This window comes from Molossus molossus, unplaced genomic scaffold (genome assembly GCF_014108415.1).
Source record: "Molossus molossus isolate mMolMol1 unplaced genomic scaffold, mMolMol1.p scaffold_m16_p_13, whole genome shotgun sequence".
NCBI classification, from domain to species: Eukaryota; Metazoa; Chordata; class Mammalia; order Chiroptera; family Molossidae; genus Molossus; species Molossus molossus.
The window spans coordinates 45,904,706-45,927,547 of NW_023425348.1; the positions used below are offsets into that span (position 1 = coordinate 45,904,706).

Sequence of the window (22,842 nt, forward strand, 5' to 3'; positions counted from 1 at the left end):
GGATGGCGAGGCAACCACCCAGCATCCAGAGACTAGAGCTGAAGGAGGGGCAAGAATCCTGTTACTGGAGCCCAGTGAGAAATAGGGCTGCCTGGCAGAAATGGGATCAAGGAGGGAATGGGGAGGGCACCAAAGTAGGGAGGGAGCAGAAGGAGAAATAGCCCAACCTCTTCTCTCAGCCTCAGTCTCCTGTTGTTTCTCATTGTCCACACCCAAGTGGAAACCAGTTGGCAAGAGGGCCTTGGTGATGCAGCCCAAAGAGGCCAGCCTCCTAGGGCACAGTGCAGGACGGAGAGTCTGGGTGGGAGTGCAAATAGAGACTAACCATTTCCAGATATATCTGAAAAACTGTCACCCAGATGGACTATTTGGATGATGCCTATGGCCTTGACCCAGTCATTTCCCTGTGATCAGTGCTGTTTTGGAGAAGGCTTTTCTGGTTGCCCCAGCGAGAAAAGACCAAGCTCCACCTTTACATTCATTTTGCTACATCTAGAAAGTACTGTCTGGTCTTGATAGTTACAGAACTACAGAATGACAAAGCCACCTGGGCCTCAAGGGCAACCATCCCAAATACATAGTAACTGAGGTCCAGGGAATGAAAGCTGGGCCCAGGATCACAGGGCCAATGTACGATGACATTGGCGAGTTATTCAGTATTTAGATTATGCAATTATGGCAACATAACTAGAAAGCAACAGAACCAAAATTCAGTTTGACTTCGAATTTGACCCAAGTTCTTAACCAAGACCTGAAGCTGAGTGCCCAGAGTGCAGCAAGGAAAGGCGCTGAAGTTAGTGTGATCCAGCTCAAGGTGCCTTGTCCTTCAGACTGGTCCACATCCCCTTTATATCGATGCCTTCACAAGCCTCCCACTGGGAGGAGCAGCAGAGAGGTCACAAGCTCAGTGCAGGGTGTGAGGACAGAGGGATGAATATGAACAGACCTGTGCAGCCCTAAGGCATGCCCTATTGGACCTTCTATTCTGTGACTTGGCTGCCCACTTAATGTTCCACAGCTGGTAAACCTCTGGGTCTTCAGGTTTTCAAATCCATCTGTCCAGCATGCCTCATCCTAGGTGCTGGGGATACAGTGACAAACAAAATCTTCTCCCAGAATTCTATGGGGATGCGGAGCACTAACAGGGTGAGTGAGATAGACAATACACGTGTCTGGTACATAGCACAATCAATCCCACAAAGAAGGATCGCTTTTAACTTACAGCAAATGTCTAAGAGAGACACAAACGGCACAGTCCATCTTTGCAGGCTCATTTTCTAGGATTCACTACTCAGACTGTTCTCAAACATGGCTCAGGCCCATCCAACCTGTGGTTTTTGCTCTCACTGTTCCTCTCCTGGGAGTGTCTACCATCTATACATCAAGGCCCACTTCCAGTGCTGCAGGAACCATTTGCTCAATTAAGCCATGGCAGCCCAGTTCCCAAGAGGGGGGGCTGGGTGAGTCCAGAAACTATCATAGAGTGGTTAGCCTCTGGACACTGGACTAGGACCATCTGGGTTCAAATCCTGCTTCTTACTATGTGATCATGGGTAAGCCCTCTGAGCCTCAGTTTCTACATCCTTGAAGTCAGGATAATAGGGTGTTGTGAGAATCAACCAATTAACACAATGAAAGCCCTCAGAGCTGTGCCTGGTACTCCATAAGTATGTAAGAAATGTTAGCTATTATTATTACAACAATTATTAGGAGCAAGCCTGGTACACTGGTAAACAACTCCTCACACCCAAGCAAAGCTGGTGAAGACACACACTGGCTCAACACACAGCCACACTTGGAGATGGGGCAGGGTGGGGAACTGTAGCCCCATTTTAGAATTGAGTGGAGGCTTAGTGGAGGTAGGGGTCTTCATTCAATTACAAATATTTTGAGGACAATTTCCACATGGCTGGTACTTCCTCTCTTTGCACACCAATGAATCCAGAGGATGTGCGAGGGCTCTATATTTTAAACAGCATCCCTAGGTGGTTCTTGGCTCAGGCAAGTCTGGAAAAGTGCTTGGATCCTAGAATGCTAGGACAAGCATTTTGCCACATTCCAAGTTGGGACCTGGGGTTTATATCTTTGGTGGCAGATCTGCATACCAGTTAGCAGCACAGATCCTGGTGCCTGATTAATTGGATACAAATCTCAGTTTGCTACTTACTGGCTGCATAACCCTAGGGTAAAATGGGGCTAATAGTACCTACAACAAAGTTGTAAGAATTAAATTAATTATTTATGTGAAGTGCTGACACATAGTAACTACTATAAAATATGAGCCATTATCACTACTGTGCCCAGTCTAGACAAGCATCAGAGAAAAGGCGGGGGTGGTAGATTTGGCTTTTTACCTCAGGATTGGCTCTGCCTGCAGAGTTGGCGGCGTCTGTCTCTTGAGGGAGATTCACCACCTGCTCCCTTCTGCTGGAAGAGCTTTCCCGGGCCAGGGAATTCCCTCCCATAGCGACTAATAGCAGCTCCCAGCATTCTGATGCCACGTGCTCTGCCCACAGTAGCATAGTGAGAATCAGATCACTTCTGGGGCAGAGGGTGGACTAAGGCGGACAGGTTTTGGTGTTGGAGGTATCCATTTAGGAGGGCTGAAAATGAGAGGGGGAGTGCAAGTCTGGGGGGAGGCTCCTCTCCACACACTGGGCCAACTTTGGCAGAGGGTGGTGCTCAGATCGCCAAGGCCACAGGACATGAGTGTGTGGATATGCCACAAACAGGGGAAGGGTGGGTGCCCAGGAAGAAGAGGCAGGATGCCAGGGCATCTGCCAGCCCTCAGGACGCTCATTTTGGCCCGCTGCCGTCCCACAGCAGGGAGCAGGCAAGTGTTTTGTTTTGGCATTAACTAGGCAGGCTGTGGGAAAATAGGCAGCAGGTTTCCTAAGCTGAGTGGGCCTGCTCCCTTCACAGGCCTGAGCACAATGCTTATAGAGCTGCCACCTCCCTGTCCTCCTGTCCCTCCCCCACAATTCCATCCCCCCCCCCAGTCCCTGACTCACCCCCATCCCTCAGCTCAGCTTGGAGGGTCCTTTCCATAGAATGGCTCACAGAAGGGTGGCATGCCCCCTCCCCACCTTCCAGGCTGGGCTTTGGAGAAACCCTCTGGTGTTACAGATGAGGAACCAAAGGCTGGGGGAGGGCTGGGACTTCCTGGGGCCTCACAGTGAGTCAGGGGCAAAACCCGGGATTCTAGCTGGGCTCAACCTCTTCCCATGGGAATTCCTCATTTTGTGTTTTATTATTATTTTTTTAAAATTCACAAACAAAGGCAGAACAAAATGAAGAGAAACTGAAGGAAAACATATGCACGCACAAAGGAAACTCACATGAGGGGGCTAGCACAGTTTCAGGCATTTTATATAAACATTCCCATTTAATTCCCACCACAACCCTGCAAAAAATAATTATTCTCCTTTTATGGACAAGAGAACTCAGTTGAAAAGAGGTTTCAGGACTCTGTCAAGAGCTCAAAGCTAGGCAGAGGAGAAACAGGACCTCTAACTTAGAATTGTCTGACCCCCAAATCCCCGTGATGTTACCCTTCTACCCAAACCTGACTGTTCTGCCCATCAGTTTGAGTTTCACAGAGTTGTAGTCACAGTGGCATCACACATCAGTGGTTCAGTCACTCAGCCCTTTCTGATGCATCCCAGGATGGGCAGTCACTTGCTCACATAGCTCCTCAGCCCTTTATGGATCACATACCTGTGATTTCATGTATCCGGCACTACCCTCCAGAAGGAAGACAGCATAGAGTTTATGCTGTGCCAAAGGCCACACTCAGCCAAGGGTCTGGCAAAGATAGGACTGGAACCTTGGTTTCCTGCCTCCTGATGTCAAAACCATGTGACTGCCACCTCCTTTCATCCCTACCCCACGTTGTAGCACTCCCCGACAAGGGTGCCAGCGGACCAGATAATTCCCTGTCCCACTGCTAGGCTCTCAAGGACTCACCTTTGGCCTTAGACCCCTGGGGAATTTGGGTCCCTATGACTCTCCTGGCCCTATATGCCCTTGACTCACTGCTCTGACCTTTGGTCCACGTGTTGAGATTGGGAGCTCCTGGAGTACAGGCCCTGGGCCTCATCCCAGAGACCTGCTATGACTGAGCCCAGAATAAGGGGCTATTAAGTGATGTTGGATGAAATCGCAAGTCTAGTTCTGCCACAGACTCACTATGTGTCCTAGGGAGAGCCCCTGCCCTCTTCTAGTGGCCGCCGATCTTGAAGCATCACTCCAGTGGGCTGTGACTCAGTCTTGAAAGCTGACTAGTGGAAGAGACAGCCATACTTCTACACCAGGCTGACTGTGTTGATTAGCCCAGGCAGGACCAAAGGCCCCGTGTGTGTGGGATGGAGGTGGAGGGGGAAAAGTGACTACAGTAGAAGGGAGGTGAATGGGAATGGGGTCCACAGACTGCACTGTCTGCAGCAGCATCTGCAGCTAGGCTCCATGAGGCACAGGCAGGAAATGCTGGCCTCTGTGCCAGTGTGAGTGGGGGATAATGACAGAGCAGGAAAGGAAGTAGGCTATGAATAAGGCTATGAACCTCAGCTGCAGGAAGGGTAGGATAAGTGCCTTGATGCAGTATGGGCAGATGGGATGGTGGTCACCTTCTCTGGACAGAGCTTTGGATGGAATGCCTGTCCTAGGTGCTGACTCTAAACTGGGTGGGGTGTTGTTTATGTTCTAGCCACGTTCAAGGGCTGCTGCACACTGGTTTCTCTTGGGAGCCCTGTTGAATACTGGAATAGCTTATTTTCCAATGCCCATTCATATACCTGTTCCAGGTCAGCTTTCAATCCAGGCTATGACTCAAACTTAGAATCATTCCTTTTGAGAGACTACATAGAAGCACACACACTGGAGAGAAAGCACAGCTTCAGAGCCAGGGGGAGCCAGAGGCCACCATTGGCTCTTTTGTCCTAGCTATGTGACCTTGGGCAGGTCATTTCACTTCTGAGCCTCAGTCTATGAAATCTGTGAAATGGGGTCATATTTATTATGAGGGGTTGTTGTCAGGGTTAGAAACAATGTAAATGACATGCCTAGTTCAATGCTTGGAACGTGGAAGAGGTAACATAAATGGTAGCTGCTTTTAATTCCTTGCCAGGGTGAGAACCCCATCTGTGGTCTCCTTAAGGAAGGGAGCCAGCACCTGCTTGCACAGTCTCAGGGATGGGGGAGCTCATCTCTTCTCCGCCAGGAAAACCTCCTTTCCTAGATGCAGCTCAGATCTGTCCCAGTTCTGTCTCTGGGGCCATAGTGCATGCTGCTCTGTGGCCATGGGACAGCTTTGTGCCATTTCCCACAAAGAATTTCAAGAGATCTTACTGGTAATACGGTGCTTGCTCAAGTTTCAGGAGCAAGACTCTGGAAGTACCTAGCCTGATTCAAAGAAGTATATTTAAAATTTTTTTTTTGTTAATCCTCGCCTGAGGATATTTTTATTTTTTATTAAAAAATTTTTTTCCTTTATTGATTTGAGAGAGAGAGGAAGTGAGAGGGAGAGAGAGAACATTGATTGGTCACCTCCTGCATGCCCCCCACTGGGGATCGGGCCCACAAACTGGGCCTGTGTCCTGACTAGGATTCGAACCAGTGACCTCTTGGTGCATGGGTCGATGCTCAATCACTGAGCCACACTGGCCAGACAGGATATATACATATATATATTTTATTGATTTTTAGAGAGAGTGGGAGGAAGGGAAGAGATTGAGAGAGAGGTAGGAGAAACATCAATGTGAGAGAGACGCATTGATTGGTTGCCTCCTACATGCACCCCAGCTGGGGCTGGTATCATAACCAATCCAGGTTTAAGCCCTTGACCAGGAATTGAACCCGAGACTTTTGGTGCACAGGCTGACACTCTAAGCATTGAGCAACACTGGCCAGGGTTATTTTTTTTTAATTGATTGATTTGAGAGAGTGTGATTTGTTGTTCTACTTATTTATGCATTCATTGGTTGATTCTTGTATGTGCCATGACAGGGGATTGAACCTGCAACCTTGGTGTATCAGGATAATGCTCTAATCAACTGAGCTAACTGGCCAGGGCAAAGGGGTATATTTTAAATCAGGCGTACATAAATCACAGAAACTCTTCTCTATCCCACATGGATTTTATCCTCCTAAGTCTGCTTTTTTCCTGGGTGAACTCTTTCAGTTCCTTTGAACATTCCCCACAGAGACAAATGGGAGAATAGGGTTGTGGTCCCAAATCTACCACTTCAGGAAAAGTCACTTATTTTCACTGAGTCTCCAGTTCCCCATTTATAAAATGAAGAAACTAATACTATCTCATAGGATAACCATGAAGATTAGCTTGAAAAAGTAACATAAAAATTTGGGATTTGGTAAATATCAAACATATATATATACACACACATATATATATATTTTTTAAATCACTTTTTTTTTTTAATCCTCACTCGAGGACATTTTTCCATTTTTTTGTTCAGATAGAGCCGGAGGGAGAGAGAGGAAGAGAGAGAGAGAGAGAAACATCGATGTGAAGGGACACATCGAGTGGCTGCCACCCGCATGACCAACCAGGGCCGGGGACAAACTGCAACCGAGGTACACGCCCTAAGCGGGAACCGAACCCGGGTCTCTCTGGACCGCAGGCCAACGCTCCAACCGCTGAGCCAAACCGGCCAGGGCTAAATCACATTTTTTATAAAGCAGTTAGTAGGTTAGTCCATCTGGTGTTGCCCTTTAACTTTTTATAACATTTCCAAAGGATATTATTCCAGAAAGTCAATGCATTCCTGGTTTTAGAATAATAGCAAATTAGGTGGACGATGCCCTCCTAAATTCGTAAAATGAAGCCCCAGCCGACTAAATTCCAGGTTCATTCACTTACCTTATTCTGCAGTTGAGGCCAAGGTCCAGGGAAGGCCCAGCAGATCAGTGATAGAGGATGGATCCCAACATCCAGTACCTTTATACCCCCAGTACTTACTGCCAGAGGAGAGAGGTGAAGGAAGGATAATCTCTGGGCCAGACTAGATACACCCAAGACTAGGATTCAGCAAATCTTCATTAAGTACCTTCTATGTGCAGGACACTATGTCTGGGCAAGCACTGTTATGCCTCTACCCTCTCAACTAATCCAGTGTCATTCATGACATGGCTGGTCTGGAACTCATCCTTGGTGAAGGCCTAGGCTGATATTGTCTTGCTTATTCCTGTATCCCATGTGTCTGGTACAAGGCTTGGCACAGAGGAGGACCTTAGCAAATATTTTTGAAGGATGAATCAGTGAACACTTACTGAGCCAGGTTTTGTGGTAGGAGAAATACTGTTTAATCAACAAGCCTGCAACCTGGTATTATATCCCTATTTTACAGTGGGGAAACAAAGGCTGAAAGAGTGGAATTGACTAATTCAAGGCCTCACAATGAATTGGTGGTGGAGCTGAGACTGGACTCTAGCCTGGCTACCTCTGTCTTGGCTACCGCTGTCCTGGTCCTGGGCTCTAGATGTCAGGGAGCTAGGCCTCCACCCACCTATTTATTTCCTTGCTTCAGGCCTACCCTGATAGTAGTTGGGGACTCTGGTGAAGTGCTGACTTTTGAATGGCTTCAAGGATACTAGAAATATCAAGCCTGGTCTCTTAGTTCATACACAGTTCTAGATTTAATCTGACTCAAGCATAACTCTGATTCTATCACCTTCCTAATCAAGAATCTAGGCTAGCCCTGGCCAGTTTGGCTCAGCGGTTAGAGCGTCGGCCTGCGGTCCAGAGAGACCCGGGTTTGGTTCCCGCTAAGGGCACGTACTTCGGTTGCAGTTTGTCCCCGGCCCTGGTTGGTCGTGCGGGTGGCAGCCACTCAATGTGTCCCTTCACGTCGATGTTTCTCACTCTCTCTCCCTTCCTCTCTCTCCCTCCCACTCTATCTGTACAAAAAATGGAAAAATATCCTCGGGTGAGGATAAAAAAAAAAAAGAATCTAGGCTAACTCAATGTAAACAACCTGGGTTCAAGTTCCATCTTTACAATTTCTGGCCATGTATCTTTCAGCAAGTTACTTGGGTCTCTCCAGGCCTCACTCACTTTCTTGTTTTGTCTGACTACACACTTCTGAGAACAGGTGTCTGGGATGCCAACTTCTGATAAAATTATGGGGCAATCTAGTTCACCCTCCACCCATACCTGTGGCTCCAGAAGAGATATTTTCATTCTGCTAAGAACCCCAAGGAAAGCTGATATCCCTACCCCCAGATGGTCCGGACAGAGCAGGAACCTTGAGGTCGGGGGCTGCCTGGATGAGCATCCTCATTGACAGATGAAAGGCCTGAGCTCACCCAGCCAGGCCAGTTAAAGGCAGGCACAGTAGGTTGGCACGAGGTCCTAACTCCCAGACAAGGGCTTCATTTGCCCCTGGTGCCTCTTCTACTTTTCCTAATGGTTATCATCTGCACCTGTTTCTTTATAACCCCAAGAACCCTTCGTGATGCAGAAATTCTAGTACTACTGTGTGGCCTTCAGAGAGTCTTAAGTCCTCTATGTACCACAGCCTCCCCATCTGTGAAATGGGGGTCCTGGCCTTAACAATCTCACTGTTCCCTTCTAGCACAGAGTCCATGCTCTCTGACGTGAATGCCCTGTAGCAGAAGGCCATTTTTTTTTTCTTTGCTGGGCAACTAGAACCCCACTCCCGGTAATAGGCACCTGCGGCCGGCTGAGAAAGGACTTGTTCATGCTCGTTCCCTTGGTGCCTATCCCAATTGCTCGGGAGAGAGAGGTGCTGGAGGACCCAGAAGCACAAATCAGAACTCCCCTACTGCCACAGCCTTATTGCCCCTTCCTCATTGAAAAACTTCACTGCAAGCGTCCACGTCCTCCCATCCCGTAGAAATACTGCAGCTGCAAATGCCAGCGGAAGGCAGCGACGGCTTGTGCGCGTGCGTCGGCGCATAGCCCTCTCCCGCCCACGTGCGCGCCCCCGATCGGAGGTGCGCGCCGCGGCTGGCCGGCGGGAAAGCGCGCGGGAAGCCCCCGGCGGTCTCCCTGTGTGGGGGAGGGAGAACTGGAGACGTTTGGAACGTGCCACTCTCGGAGAGAATAGGGGGATTTTCGTGGTCTGCAGGCGTTACTGCAGCTCTTATTTGCCGACAGATCCGTTAGTTTCCCCCATCCCCACCACGATACGAAGCTCCGCGCTGTGGCCACGCACCCTCGCTGCTGCCTGGCTCGACCCCGGGAACTCCGCTCTGGCCTGAGCTGTTCCCTCCGCCGCCAGAGTGGGGCGCTGTGCTGCGCGGTGGGGCCGGAAATTCCCGCGGCCTGAGTGGAGGAGCTGGAGCCCAGAGCGTGGCGCCGCCCTCCACCTCCCCGCGCCGGGCGGGGGCGTCGGGCCCAGCGAGGGCCGGGCTGCCTGAGTTGGGGCAAAGGGGGGCCGCGTCTACGAGCAGCCCCGGAGCCGGCGGCGGGCGGGGAGCCGGACGACACTGCAGCTCCTCGAGAGCGGCTCGGCGAGCTGGGAGACCCTGCGCCCCAGCTCCTGGGCCCCCGCCCCCTCGCGGTCTCCGCCTCCTTCTCTCACACACCCCCCAGGCCGCTAGAGCCCCAGGCCTTCCCGGCGCTGCTCCTCCTCCTCTTTACTCTCGCCCGCGACCTGGGTCCTCGAGCCGCCAGCCTGCCTTGCTCCCTCCGGGGGAGTCCTCGTTCTCAAGCTCTCCTTTCACACACACGCTGCTGGGCCAGTCCCTCTTCTCGGCCCTTCTCCGTTCTCTTGTCCTAGCTAACGCCGCCGTCGGGGGAGGATTGATGTCCCTTCAGCATCATGCAGCCGCCGCCGAGGAAGGTGAGGCTTTGGAGCTTTGGGGGATGCGTCCAAGGAACGGGGCTGGGGCGACCGCTGCGCCCCCTCCCCCTTTCCGCAGCGGGCCGTGACCGCTGTAGCCTCTGACTTGTCACCGAGTTGCTGCCGGTTCTAGGCGGGTGAGGTGCCTTTCCAACGGAGGGGCGGCCGGGGTTCGTCTCTTCTACCGCGCGGGAGACCCCCAAGAGTTTCGGGTGCGCATTTGTGTGTGTGCGCGCGCATGGCAGTGCTACTCGCTGCAAAGTGCATTCTCCGTGCACCGAGGGGAGGCGAGGGAGCCCCTGCAGCTTTGCAGAGCCTTGTGCTTGTGTGATTGTTTAGTCTGCACCAGGTTTGAGCCCTCCAGCTGCTTGTCGCCACCCTCGCCCTTTTGCAGATTTGCAGGGAATTTGTTTCCAGCCCAGCCTTAAGGTTCGGCCTGCTTTTCCCACGGGGCGGGCCGAAAAGAAGTTGGAATAGCCATCGCCCCCATCCTAGGGGAAAACAAGAAATTAAGCATTGACCTGTCGTGCCTTTCTAACTCCCCCCTTCCAGTCCCGTTCCTCCGGTTTGGGGGTGACGAGGCGGTCGTAGTGCCCCCACTATAGTGAGAACCCGGCAGTGCGTGGCGTGTATCGCGATCTGAGTTTGGGGTGGGAGTGACGGGTGCTCCAGGCTTGTCATCAGTTTCCCCGCTGCGCCCCTTCTAGAACTGTTTCATTGACCTCTTCTGCTTTCCCAGGGGCTGAGGCTGTGTTCTTGTCTTTTTAATCCTGCATATGGTTACTGAGTGTCTACTCTGGGCGTTGGGTGGAGGAGGCTGTTATATCCTCCCCTCGTGGGCAAACATTTGCTGAATGCCTCACTCGTGTCTGCTTCCTCATCTTTCTTTTTTTCTTAATCCGGGTTTTTTCCATTTATGAGTCTTTTCTTTCACACATGTATCCCCACCCCTCTGGGTAGCACCATTGCAGGGGTGGGGATTCCAGGCCCACTGGACCTGGAACCCTGGGTTGCCGGCCTGGCAGACGAGGCACTGGCCAGCTTGCATTTGCTGTTCTAGCTGTTTGAAGTGGAGCCACCACAGGAACCCTCTTGCTGGGGTGGCGTAAAAGCACTGCATATACTAGAAGGTCACTTTTGCTTTCTCCTTTGTGAGAAAGAGCTTGTGATTTGATGCGCTGTCAGTGAGTGGAGGGCATCATCCTGAGACAGTGTGCTTTCTCGCTGCCATTATGGAATAATTTATGTAGTGGATTCAAGCATATGACTTCATTATTGTGTACATTTTGCTCATTAGCATTAGGTATTCTTATGCTACCTTCTCCCAGCTCCACTCTGCTCATCTATCCAGGTGGTTAATGTCTTTGAATCCTTTTTGGAAGAAATAGAAGACAGACTCTTAAAACTTTAAGAAAACCTAGATATGTACTGAGCTTGTGCTTGAAGTAGGATGATTGTCAGTTTACTTTACACCTCTTAAATCTGTAATTTTTATATTTGTGTACTTACATTTAGCCTCTGTTTCTGGTTATTTGACTAGTTTTTTCATTAAATATCTTCAGTAAACAAAATGAAGTGGCTAATTAATGGATTTCTGGTCTTCAGGGGAGAGGTGAGCAAGAGGTGCATATTCTGACAAGTATTTTTTTTACGTGTTTTTTATTGTTGAAAGTATTACAGATGTCCCCCCTTTTTCCCCACTGACCCCCTTCTTCCTGCTCCCACCCTCCTCCTGCCTTCCCCAGCCTAAATTCTGTGTGGATTGGTTGTGCATATATGCATATAAGTTCTTTGGTTTATTTAGTATTTTCAAGTAGTTATTATTTGTTGTTGTTAAAAAGGTTTTCATAAATATATGGTATATTTTAGGTGAAAGTTACACAAGAACTGAAAAACATTCAAGTTGAGCAGATGACAAAACTTCAAGCCAAACATCAAGCAGAATGTGATTTGCTTGAAGATATGAGGTAAGGTTATAATAAATAGTTTGAGAACTTCTGTATCTCTATTTCAAAGAACCTTTTAGTTACCAAGCCCCAGGAACTGATGATGGAATTTCCTTTTGGATTTCCTGCTTTAAGGCTGTTAGAGCTTTGACACAGCTAGAAGTTGTAACTGGAACTAACACAATACAAACTTTTTTTCTTTTAATGGGGGAACCTATAACATACACATACTGTTATGAAAAAACAAGGCTCTGAAAAGGTTATCTGTCAAAATAGAATTGTTGAAGTAGAAATTTTTTTTTAATCCTCACCTGAGGACATTTTTCTATTTTTTATTTAAATAGAGTGGGAGGGAGAGAGAGGTAGAGAGAAAGAGAGAGAAAGAGAGAGAGAGAGAGAGAAGTATTCACGTGAAAGGTACACATCGAGTGGCTGCCTCCCACATGACCCAACCAGGGCCCGGGACAAACTGCAACCGAAGTATGTGCCCTTACTGGGAACCAAACCCTGGTCTCTCTGGACTGCAGACCGACACTCTAACAGCTGAGCCAAACCAGCCAGGGCAGAAATTCTTATTTAAATAATCATTCTACTGAGTTGTAACATTTATTGACCTTAATGATTTCACACAGATTTTTTAGAGTAAATCCCCTGGTTAATGGTTAATATCTGGGGTGAGCCAGTCAATCTTAGATGATTATATATTAGCATTATTAGTTAGAATATGACAAATATCACTTTGTTTCACTTTGTCTTTGAACATTAAATTTAGTGGGAAATGGGTTTATCATATGTTATTTATTTATTTATTTATTTTTGGTTAATCCTCTCCTGAGGATATTTTCCCATTGATTTTTGAGATAGAGGAAGGGAGGGAGGGAGAGAGGGAGAGAGAGAGAGAGAGAAACATGGATGTGAGAAACACATGGATTGGTTGCCTCCTGAATGGCCCCAGGGATAGAACCTGCAACCCAGATACATGCCTTTGACTAGAATGGAACCCAAGACCCTTCAGTCTTTGGGCCAATGCTCTAACTGCTGAGCCAGACTAGTCAGGGCTGTTTTTCGTATTTTTTTTTAATTTTTCTTTTTATCCTCACCCGAGGACATTTTTCCATTTTTTGTACAGATAGAGTGGGAGGGAGAGAGAGGAAGAGACAGAGAGAGAGAAACATCGATGTGAAAGGGACACATCGAGTGGCTGCCACTGCACGTCCAACCAGGGCCGGGGACAAACTGCAACCGAAGTACGTGCCCTTAGCGGGAACCGAACCCGGGTCTCTCCGGACCGCAGGCCAATGCTCTAACCGCTGAGCCAAACCGGCCAGGGCTGTTTTTCGTATTTTATCATTAAAGTTACCTGTATTCATAAGGTAATTTTGAATTTAATAGATAAGACATTGTGCCAGCATTGTGAAAATCAGTATCTTGCTTTGTAGAGGGAAGCATAACTCATTTTATTGAAAGAAATACCACTATTTTATTTCAGAATCCTATAATACAAACTGACAGTTTAACCAACATACCTTGGTAAAGGATAGAAGATGATTTGCATGTTGAAACAGAGTGGCTGCAATTCTTATTTCCCTTTAGTAATAGTACATTTATCAAATTGGAATTGGGTTGCCTATTTTTTCTGTGGCATACAACTTCATGTTGGTTTCATGAAAAATATTTACTATATGTTGTAATAATAAAATTATATGTATTTGGATAGGTGAATTGTTTATGTCCAAAGATTTTAATTTAAAGAGTTCCTTTTTCTCCCCCATAGTTGATTTACTAGGTACTATTTTATGAGTATTTCTACTACATAACTGTATTTTCAGGGTTTCTAACAAAGGTGTATAAATTTAGTCTCTTTCAATCTTGCATGTACCAAGATTATTCATTGTTTTTTTAAAATTCTGGCCCTGGCAGGTTTGGCTCAGCAGTAAGAGCGTTGGCCTGTGGACCAGAGAGTCCCAGGTTCAGTTCCCGCTAAGGGCATGTACCTCGGTTGCAGTTTATCCCTGGCACCGGTTGGGGTGGTGTGGGTGACAGCCAGTCAATGTGTCTCTCACGTCGATGTTTCTCTCTCTCTTCTTCCCTCTCTCCCTCCCACTCTATCTGAAGAGAGATGCAAAAATGTCCTCGGGTGAGGACTCTACATTCATGCCTTGGTTATGTTGTTCTTTTTGCCTGTTGATACCCTTCCTCTCACTTTTTCACCTGGCAAATTCCGGTTACCATTAAGTTTGCAAGTCTGTCATTCTCTGTGATCTTGAAAATTTTGATTTTGCATGTTCTTCTGGCTTTCTCCCTTATGTGAATTACTTGAAGTTAGGGACTAAGTTACTTATTTTGTATCTTTGTACATTTTATTTAGGCTGGCAGAATTGTTAAATTGTTATATTTTTTTTTAGAGGGAGGAAGAGAGAGAGAGAGAATGAAACATCGATCAGTTGCCTCCTGTACATGTTTCGAGACCCAGGATCGAACCTACAACCTGGTTATATGCCCTGACTGGGAATCGAGCCCCACCTTTTGGTGTATGGGATGACGCTCCAAACAACTGAGCCACACCAGCCAGGGCTGCACCTTATTTGTTTTTAGGTGAGATACTTGATAAGCTCCATATGTAGGGGCTACATTGGTATCTATTGAGCTTGTTTTATACTTTGATTCATGTGGGCACTTTAAAATGTACTATGCTATTTGACGTATAGTATATCTGTACTTATATATAATGTGTAAATACAGAGATTGTTGTGCTGCAAGCATTACTGGATTTTCATTATTTTGAAGGAGTCATTGTATTCTTTTGTATTAAATTAATAGAATGAATTCTTTCACTCATATATAGTTGTGAACAGAATACTAGATTACTTCCAAAAATATGAATTTAGGTTTATGATTAGCTTTTTTTTTTTTTTTTTCCAGTGATAATACTGAATTGGGAATTGAAAATTGCCTACTTTTGTTATTCATGATAACTTTAGTTACCTGAGGAGAGGAGGGAGGTGGTCTGACTTTTCTGGTCTGTTGTAGCAAGTGAAATGACCTTTTGAAAATTAATTAGAAATCTCTGAACTGGGCTTTTTATGTATGTTATGTTGAAAAGGATCTTGCCTGCTTTTCCTTTTTTGAGACTCCAGCCTCCCTCCCTAAAACCTCACAGACAGCACTCCTTCTAACCTTCTGGTTTGTGGCTCCCCCAAACAGTGTTACACTCAATTTAAGTTAGTATGAATTCACTTAAAAAGATGCAAATAGCTTCTTTTTAATTTTAATCCTCACCCAAGGATATTTTTCCATTTATCTTCAGATAGAGTGGGAGGGAGAGAGAGAAAGAGAAACATTGATGTGAGAGACACATCGATTGATTGCCTCCTGCACTACCCTGACCAGGGCCGGGGACCGAACTGCAACCAAGGTACATGCATGCCCTTGACCGGAATTGAACCTGAGACTCTTTGATCCACGCCAATGCTCAAACCGCTAAGCCTAACAGGCGAGGGCTGCAAATAGCTTTTTATTCTTTTTTAAAAAATATGTTTTTATTGATTTTTTTAGAGAGAGAGGAAGGAAAGAAAGATAAAAACATCAGTGGCTGCCTTCTGCACACCCCCTACTGGGGATCGAGGCTGCAACCCAGGCATGTGCCCTGCCCAGGCAGGGAACTGGGACCTCTCAGTCCATGTGACAATGCTCAATCCACTGAGCTACACCTGCCAGGCACTTTTTATTCTTAATATAAAGAAATTAGTAGTAGAAAAGTTTTTATGATTTAAAAAAAAAAGACCACAACACATTAAGCTGTAAATGTGAGAATTTTATGCTTGGTCAGTGCCAGTTCCCACCTCTCTTCCCTCTACTCATCTTCTGGAATTTTGAAGGGAAGAACCAATTATGATACAGCCCCCTCCCCCCACTTGCTCTCTTCCCCTTCTTCAGTTCATTTGTTTCAGGGATGCATTTGGAAGCTGGTGTGTTGGAAGTAAAGTATTGGAAGGACAGATAACTCATTTGTTGTTAATCAGGGACATTCCATGCTTTGGTGAGATTTTATTCTGAAGTTTCCTGTTGAATTTTACTGTCAGCAGTAGAAAAGCTCACTTCACTCTCTTTTGAGTATATTATTATTATTTTCTCTTTGTCTTCTAAGGCAGGCCGCTTATAAGTAAGTTTCTAAATACTGTAACCTATGTATTGTTTTTAGTATTGTGTTTTTAGTATTGTTTATTACTGTGATAGGCTAAATAGTAAAGTTCTTTGCAAGCACCCACAATGTGAAGAGCTACCTTTTTAGCAGACATTTTTAGGACATCATTATATAATATGGAAAAATCATGGAGTTGTAGAGTCAGGTGGATACTATCACATTTGTTGATTTTTTTTTTTTAATAAACTATTCTTTTTTATTTTTCCTCATTTTTTTCTGTATTGATTTTAGAGAGAGAGGAAGGGAGAGGGAGAGAGAGATAAAGCATCTGTAAGAGAGAACATTGATTGGCCGCCTCCTGCATGACCCCTGCATGGGGATTGGGCCCTCAACCAGGGCATGTGCCCTGAAGGGGAATCGAACCAGTGACTTCTTGGTGCATGGGTTGATGCTCAATCAATGAGCCACATCGACCAGGCACATTTGTTATTTTTTTTTGAATCCTCACCGGAGAATATTTTTCCATTTATTTTCAGACAGAGTGGGAGGGGGAGAGAGAGAGAGAAACATCGATATGAGAGAGACACATTGATTGATTGCCTCCTGCACAACACCAACCAGGGCTGGGGACTGAACTGCAAATAAAGTTCATGCCCTTGGCTGGAATTGAACCCTCAACTCTTTGGTCTGAGGGCCAAAGCTGTAACCGCTGAACCAAACTGGCCAGGGCACATTTGTTGATTTTTATAGATGAAAATGGAAACTGAGGCATAGTTGAAGTGAATGGTATTGAGGAGGATAAGATGTTTCTCTTAATTCCTAGACTAGTGCACTTACCTGTATTTTCCCAAGCTTTTAACCAAGGAACTCATCATGGGTCTCGTTTTTTGAAACTTTGCCTATCAAAAAGTACATTTTAAGTAATAGTTTGTTTCCCTATTTTGTACTTTTCGTACATTAAACTATCAATCAGCTTTGAAACATTATTTTAAAACTACTAACATGAAACCAGCCAAAGGTGAGGATACCTAAAACTTGACCTCAGAGAAGGCTGAGTGTATGGTTTCTCTCAGATATTCTGAAAAATTGAAACTAGCTCAAGAAGGACCTGTCCTGCCCTGGCTGGTTTGGCTCACCAGTTAGAGCATAGATCCTCAGACTGAAGGGTTGAGGGTTTGATTCCCAGTCAAGGGCACATACCTAGGTTGCAGGTTCAGTCCTGTCCCCAGGGTCATGAGGGAGACAACCAATTGATGTGTCTGTCTCATATCAATGTTTTTCTCTCTCTCTCTCCCTCCCTCCCTTCCACTCTATCTAAAAATCAATGGAAACATATTCTCAGGTGAGGATTAACAACAAAACAAAAAGAAGCACCTGTCCTTCCTTTGCTGCCATCTGGAAGTCTAACGATCTCAAATAAGGGATTAGTGTACCATATGATACTTTTTCTAAACTGTAGTTTCATGAGAGTCACTGGGGATTGGATTCTGAAGTCTGTTTATGGATACTCTGAGACTTTTATGTCTAGAAAGGAACATTAGAGGTAATCTGGTCTAGAGGAATTTTCAAAAACAGGTTTATTGAGATGTAATTCACACACCACAGTTAACCCATATAAAAATTTTCAATATATTTACAGGGTTGTACAACAATCACCACACTTGAATTTTAGAACATTTTTGTCCTGCCTAAAAGAAACTCTGTACCTATTAGCTGTCACTTCCCCTCACCTGCACCAGCTTTAAGCAGTTACTTTCTCTCTCCATAGAAATGGAATCTCTATAAATGGAATCATACAATATGTGGTCTTTTGTGACTGGCTTTTTTTTACTTAGCATAGTGTTTTCAAGGTTTATTCATGTTATAACATCAGTACTTCATTCCTTTCTATTGCCAAATAATATTCCATTATATGGATATATCACAACTTACCTATTCATTAATCGATGGATTGTTTGACTATTATTAATGATGCTTCTTTGAACATTCATGTACAAATTTTTGTGTGGACTGATTTTATTTATCTTGGGTATATACCTAGTGGTGGAATTGCTGGTTCATATAGTAACTCTGTGTTTAAATTTGTGAGGAACTTTCCAACTGTTTTCCAAAGTGGTTGTACCATTTTATTTTCCCACTAGCAATAATGTGTAAAGGTTCCAGTTTCTCCACATTTTTGGCAATGTTTGTTGTCTGTCTTTTGACGATAGCTATTCTAGTGTGTGTGAAATGGTATCATATTGTGGCTTTGATTGTGTTTCCCAAATAGCTTATGATTTTGAGCATTTTTTTCATGTGCTTATTGGCCATTTGTATATCTTCTTAGGAGAAATGTCTATTCATATCTTTTGCCCTTTTTTTTTTTCCCCTCACCTGAGGACATTTTTCCATTTTTTGTTCAGATAGAGTGGGAGGGAAAGAGAGGAAGAGAGAGAGAGAGAGAGAGAGAGAAACATTGACATGAAAGGGACAGATCAAGAGGCTGCCTCCTGCATGACCCAACCAGGGCCGGGGACAAACTGCAACCAAGGTACGTGCCCTTAGCGGAAACCAAACCCGGGTCTCTCTAGACCACAGGCTGATGCTCTAACTGCTGAGTCAAACCGGCCAGGGCTCTATTGCCCATTTTTTAATTGAGTTATTTGTTTTCTTATTGAGTTGTGAGAGTTCTATATATATATATATATTTTATATATATTTATATATATGTATATATAAATTATAATTTATATATGTGTGTGTATATATATATATATATAAAATCAGCTTTATGATTTGCAAATATATGCAGAATTTGCAGTATTTTCCCTGCTCTGTGGAATAACCTGAGATGATTTTTACATTCACTGAATTTTGAGAACTACTGAAGTGGAAAGAAGAAGGACTTTGAAAATAGATCAGAGGTTGAAATCCAGCTCTCCCACTTATTAGCTGTGTAATCTTGGACAAGTTACTAAGGTTCTCTGAGCCTCATATTTCATATTTATATAACAAGGTTAATGCTTACCTTTTTGGCTTTCTATAAGAGTTAAATGAGATATGTGAACTGCCTAATGTGGTAGGTATTTAGCATTGGTAACTACTGTTAGTGGAAATAGAAGGCTGGGAAAGATGTTGTCTTATTCAAGGTAACAAAGTAAGTTATTGTTTCATTAATTCTAAGAGAAGCATTGTTTCTACATTCTTGCACTTCTGAAATTCAGATACTTCTTACAATTGCTTTTGGCCATAATGAAGTTGTCATTGTCTCTTCATGCATAGAACTTGTAGAATAGGTATCAGCAGGCTTGGAAGATAATGGTTGGAATACAAATCTTTGATCACCTGGCTTTGGTGGCACAGATTATGATATTGTGTGGAAAAACATGGGTATCAATGACTGCACCAATTTATTTTGTTTATCTTTAAAAAACTATACACAAGAGTAATGCATGCGAAAAGTCTAAGCTTAAAAGAGTTCTTTTAATAAACATAAATAATTGTAAGTGCTAGGACATTTTATCAATTTAATTGGCAGCATTTTTCCATAGTGGAACATAATGTGTCTTGCAATCAGTGGTGTTTTAGATATGATAAAAACTGGAAGCAGTAGGTCAGGTACTCAACTCTGGTCTTTTTTTTTTTTTTTTTTTTTAAATTTATTCAGCAATCATTATTGTTTCTCAATCTAGTGTCCTTTCAAATTAGAAATTAAAAATGATGCAAATCAAGAGATGGAGAATTTTTTAAAAACATAATTACAAAGAAAAAGATCAAATAGGACCATAAATGGTTCTTTGAGAGAGAGGATAAAAAAGATTATCTGAGTTTAAAATAAAAGATTACATGGAACTTCAACTAACTAAATGAATTTAAATTTTACATATATACATCCACATTATGATCAGTTGTGTAGGAGACTAAGAATAGGAGATACAAACTAGGTAGAGGAAGAAATAGGGAAATAGAGTATGAGAGGGTCTGGTTGATAAAACTTTCTATTTTTTATTTTATTTTATTGATTTTAGAGAGAGAAAAAGGGAGAAGGAGAGAGAGAGATAGAAACATCAATGAGAGAGAACATTGGTTGGCTGCCTCCTGCATGCCCCCCACTGGGGAATGAGCCCACAACCTGAGCAGGTTCCCTGACCAGGAATTGAACTGGTGATCTCTTGATGCATGGGTCAACGCTCAACCACTGAGCCACACCGGCCGGGCTAGTTAATAAAAAACTTTTTGTCACAGACCACTGTTTACTTGAATTGAAAGAGTCAGGATTATTATTATTTTTTAATTAATTTATTTTTGTTACAGATGTCCCTCCTTATTCCCCCATTGACACCTTCCTCCCCCTTCCCATCCCCGCCCTCCACCTTCATAGTATTGTTGTCTGTGTCCATTGGTTATACATATAAATTTTTTGGTTTGTCTCTTCCTGCCCTCCCCATCCATTCCTCTGAGATTTGTCAGTCTTTTCCCTACTTCCATGTTGAAAGAGTCAGGATTTTAATAATACCTCTTCCTATTGCTATTTAATGATTTATGAACTCACAAACCATTGTTCATAGATCTTTATGTACTGCTAAAATTAAAGATTTGGCTCTGAACAGGATAGCCATGGCAGCCCACTGTGGGGAGAAATTGTTTTTTGTTGTTGTTTGTTTTTTGTTTTAATCCTCACTCGAGGACATTTTTTCATTTTTTGTTCAGACAGAGAGGGAGGGAGGGAGGGAGAGAGAGAGAGAAACATCGACGTGAAAGGGACACATTGAGTGGCTGCCAACCAGGGCTGGGGACAAACTGCAACCGAGGTACGTACCGTTAGCGGAACTGAACCCGGGTCTCTCTGCACCGCAGGCTGATGCTCTAACCGCTGAGCCAAACCAGCCAGGGCGAGAAATTGTTTTATAGACTTGAATTGAGAATACTTTCATGAGCCAAATGGACTTAAACTAGGGACTAATAATGAAAGTGATGCACCACTTAAGAACAGAGGGGTAGCCCTGGCCGGTTTGGCTCAGCGGTTAGAGCGTCGGCCTGCGGTCCCGAGAGACCCGGGTTCGGTTCCCGCTAAGGGCATGTGCCTCGGTTGCAGTTTGTCCCCGGCCCTGGTTGGTCGTGCAGGTGGCAGCCACTCGATGTGTCCCTTTCACATCGATGTTTCTCTCTCTCTTCTTCTCTCCCCCTCCCACTCTACCTGAACAAAAGAACAGAGGTGTTGAATAATTTTTGTGTGCTGCTTCCTTGATTTGGTCTTTTTCTTTTAATCCTCACTCAAGGACATTGTTCCATTTTTTGTTCAGAAAGAGTGGGAGGAAGAGAGAGGAAGAGAGAGAAAGAGAAACATCAATGTCAAAGGGACACATCGAGTGGTTGCCACCTGCACAACCCAACCAGGGCAGGGGACAAACCGCCACCGAGGTACGTGACTTTAGTGGGAACCAAACCCGGGTCTCTCTGGACCACAGGCCGATGATCCAACCGCTGAGCCAAACCGGCTAGGGCTTGATTTGGTCCTAGTAAGAACATCCAGGTATAGAAGTACAAGAGATTGTGAAAGTGATCTGTGTAGTAGGGTAGCTGTAATGTACTTCAACTAATAGTAGCTTAGAGCCATACAGCCTAAGTCAAATCCTAGTCCTTTTTTTTTTTTAATTTTTATGTTTTTATTGATTTTTTTAGAGAGATAGGAACAACAGTGTGAGAGAGAAACATCGATCAACTGCCTCCTGCACAGCCCCTACTGGGGATCGAGCCCGCAACCTGAGCATGTGCCCTGACCACGAATCAAACCCGGACCTCTTAGTCCATGGGACGACACTCAATCTACTAAGCCACACAGACTGGGCATAGTTCTTAATCTCTTATTAACTGTGACTTTGGCTACAAGTCACCACAGGTCACCTAAATTTCTCTGAGCCTCATGTTTCTCATTAGTAAAATGATAATAATTATAATACCTTTTGGGATTATTTTGATAATTAAACACAGTAACGCATATAAAAGCGCTTATGCATAGTGGTGTGTGGAACATAATAGATGCCCAATAACTGCATGTGGACTGTAATTTTGTTAACTAATTGTGAACATCAATTCAGAAATTATGGTCTGTGACTTGTCATCCCCTAAAGAATTAACCTGTGGATTAAAAAATGTAATGGATTTCAAAGATAAACTGTTTAAGTAATTCTGAAGAATTTTCTTCACTAAGTTCCACAGTCCTAGGTACCTTCCATCTCTGTGTTGGTAATCATTCTCCTCACTGTTGTTGTATGGGTTCTGCAACTCCAAACATGATATTTTCATACGACAACGTTAGGTGGAAGAAGAGGAGGAAGGACAGTTTCTCCTCATGCAAATTTCTCCTCTCTTTCTCCCCTTCTTCTTTCCTTCTATCAGGGAAGACAATTTCTACTAGAAATTATCCCAGTAGACTTCCCTTATATCTCATTGGCCAAGTTTGCTTCATATGCCTGTGTATGCCTAGCTGCAGAGGAAGCTGGGAATGTGATTATCTTCTTTTAGAGGTGGTTTTTGCCAGCAAGAAATAGGTACTGGTTACCAGTAATATGGCTTTTGCTATGTTTGCCATGGGTCCCATTTCTAATTTACTCCTAGGGTTGTTCATAAAAGTGTAAAAAAAATGTGTTGGGGTTAGATTGTGAAAGATATAGCTAGAATTCCAGTTGTCCCAGACAGATTGGGAATAAGAAACTCTTGAGAAACCATTGTATCCCTTCCTCCCAACTATGTTTTTAAAAAAATTTTTCCCCTTTATTGATTTTAGAGAGAGGAAGGGAGAGGGAGAGAGAGAGAAACATTCATGAGAGAGAACATCGATTGGCCGCCTCCTGCATGCCCCCCACTGGGGATCGGGCCCACAACTTGGGCATGTGCCCTGACTGGGAATTGAATTGGCGACCTTTTGGTGCATGGGTTGACGCTCAAC

The 22,842-nt window shown here is 44.7% G+C and overlaps 1 protein-coding gene across 1 annotated transcript in view; it reads left to right on the forward strand.

The window, feature by feature from the left end:
* Window positions 1–9,378: 9,378 nt before the first annotated feature.
* The window catches only part of FCHSD2 (FCH and double SH3 domains 2), a 251,021-nt gene continuing 237,557 nt past the window's right edge, over window positions 9,379–22,842 (forward strand). The window contains exons 1-2 of the mRNA XM_036258718.1: window positions 9,379–9,824; window positions 11,694–11,791. Of these exons, the coding sequence (XP_036114611.1) occupies window positions 9,804–9,824; window positions 11,694–11,791 (119 nt within the window). The 5' untranslated portion in view covers window positions 9,379–9,803. The remainder of the gene's footprint in view (window positions 9,825–11,693; window positions 11,792–22,842) is intronic.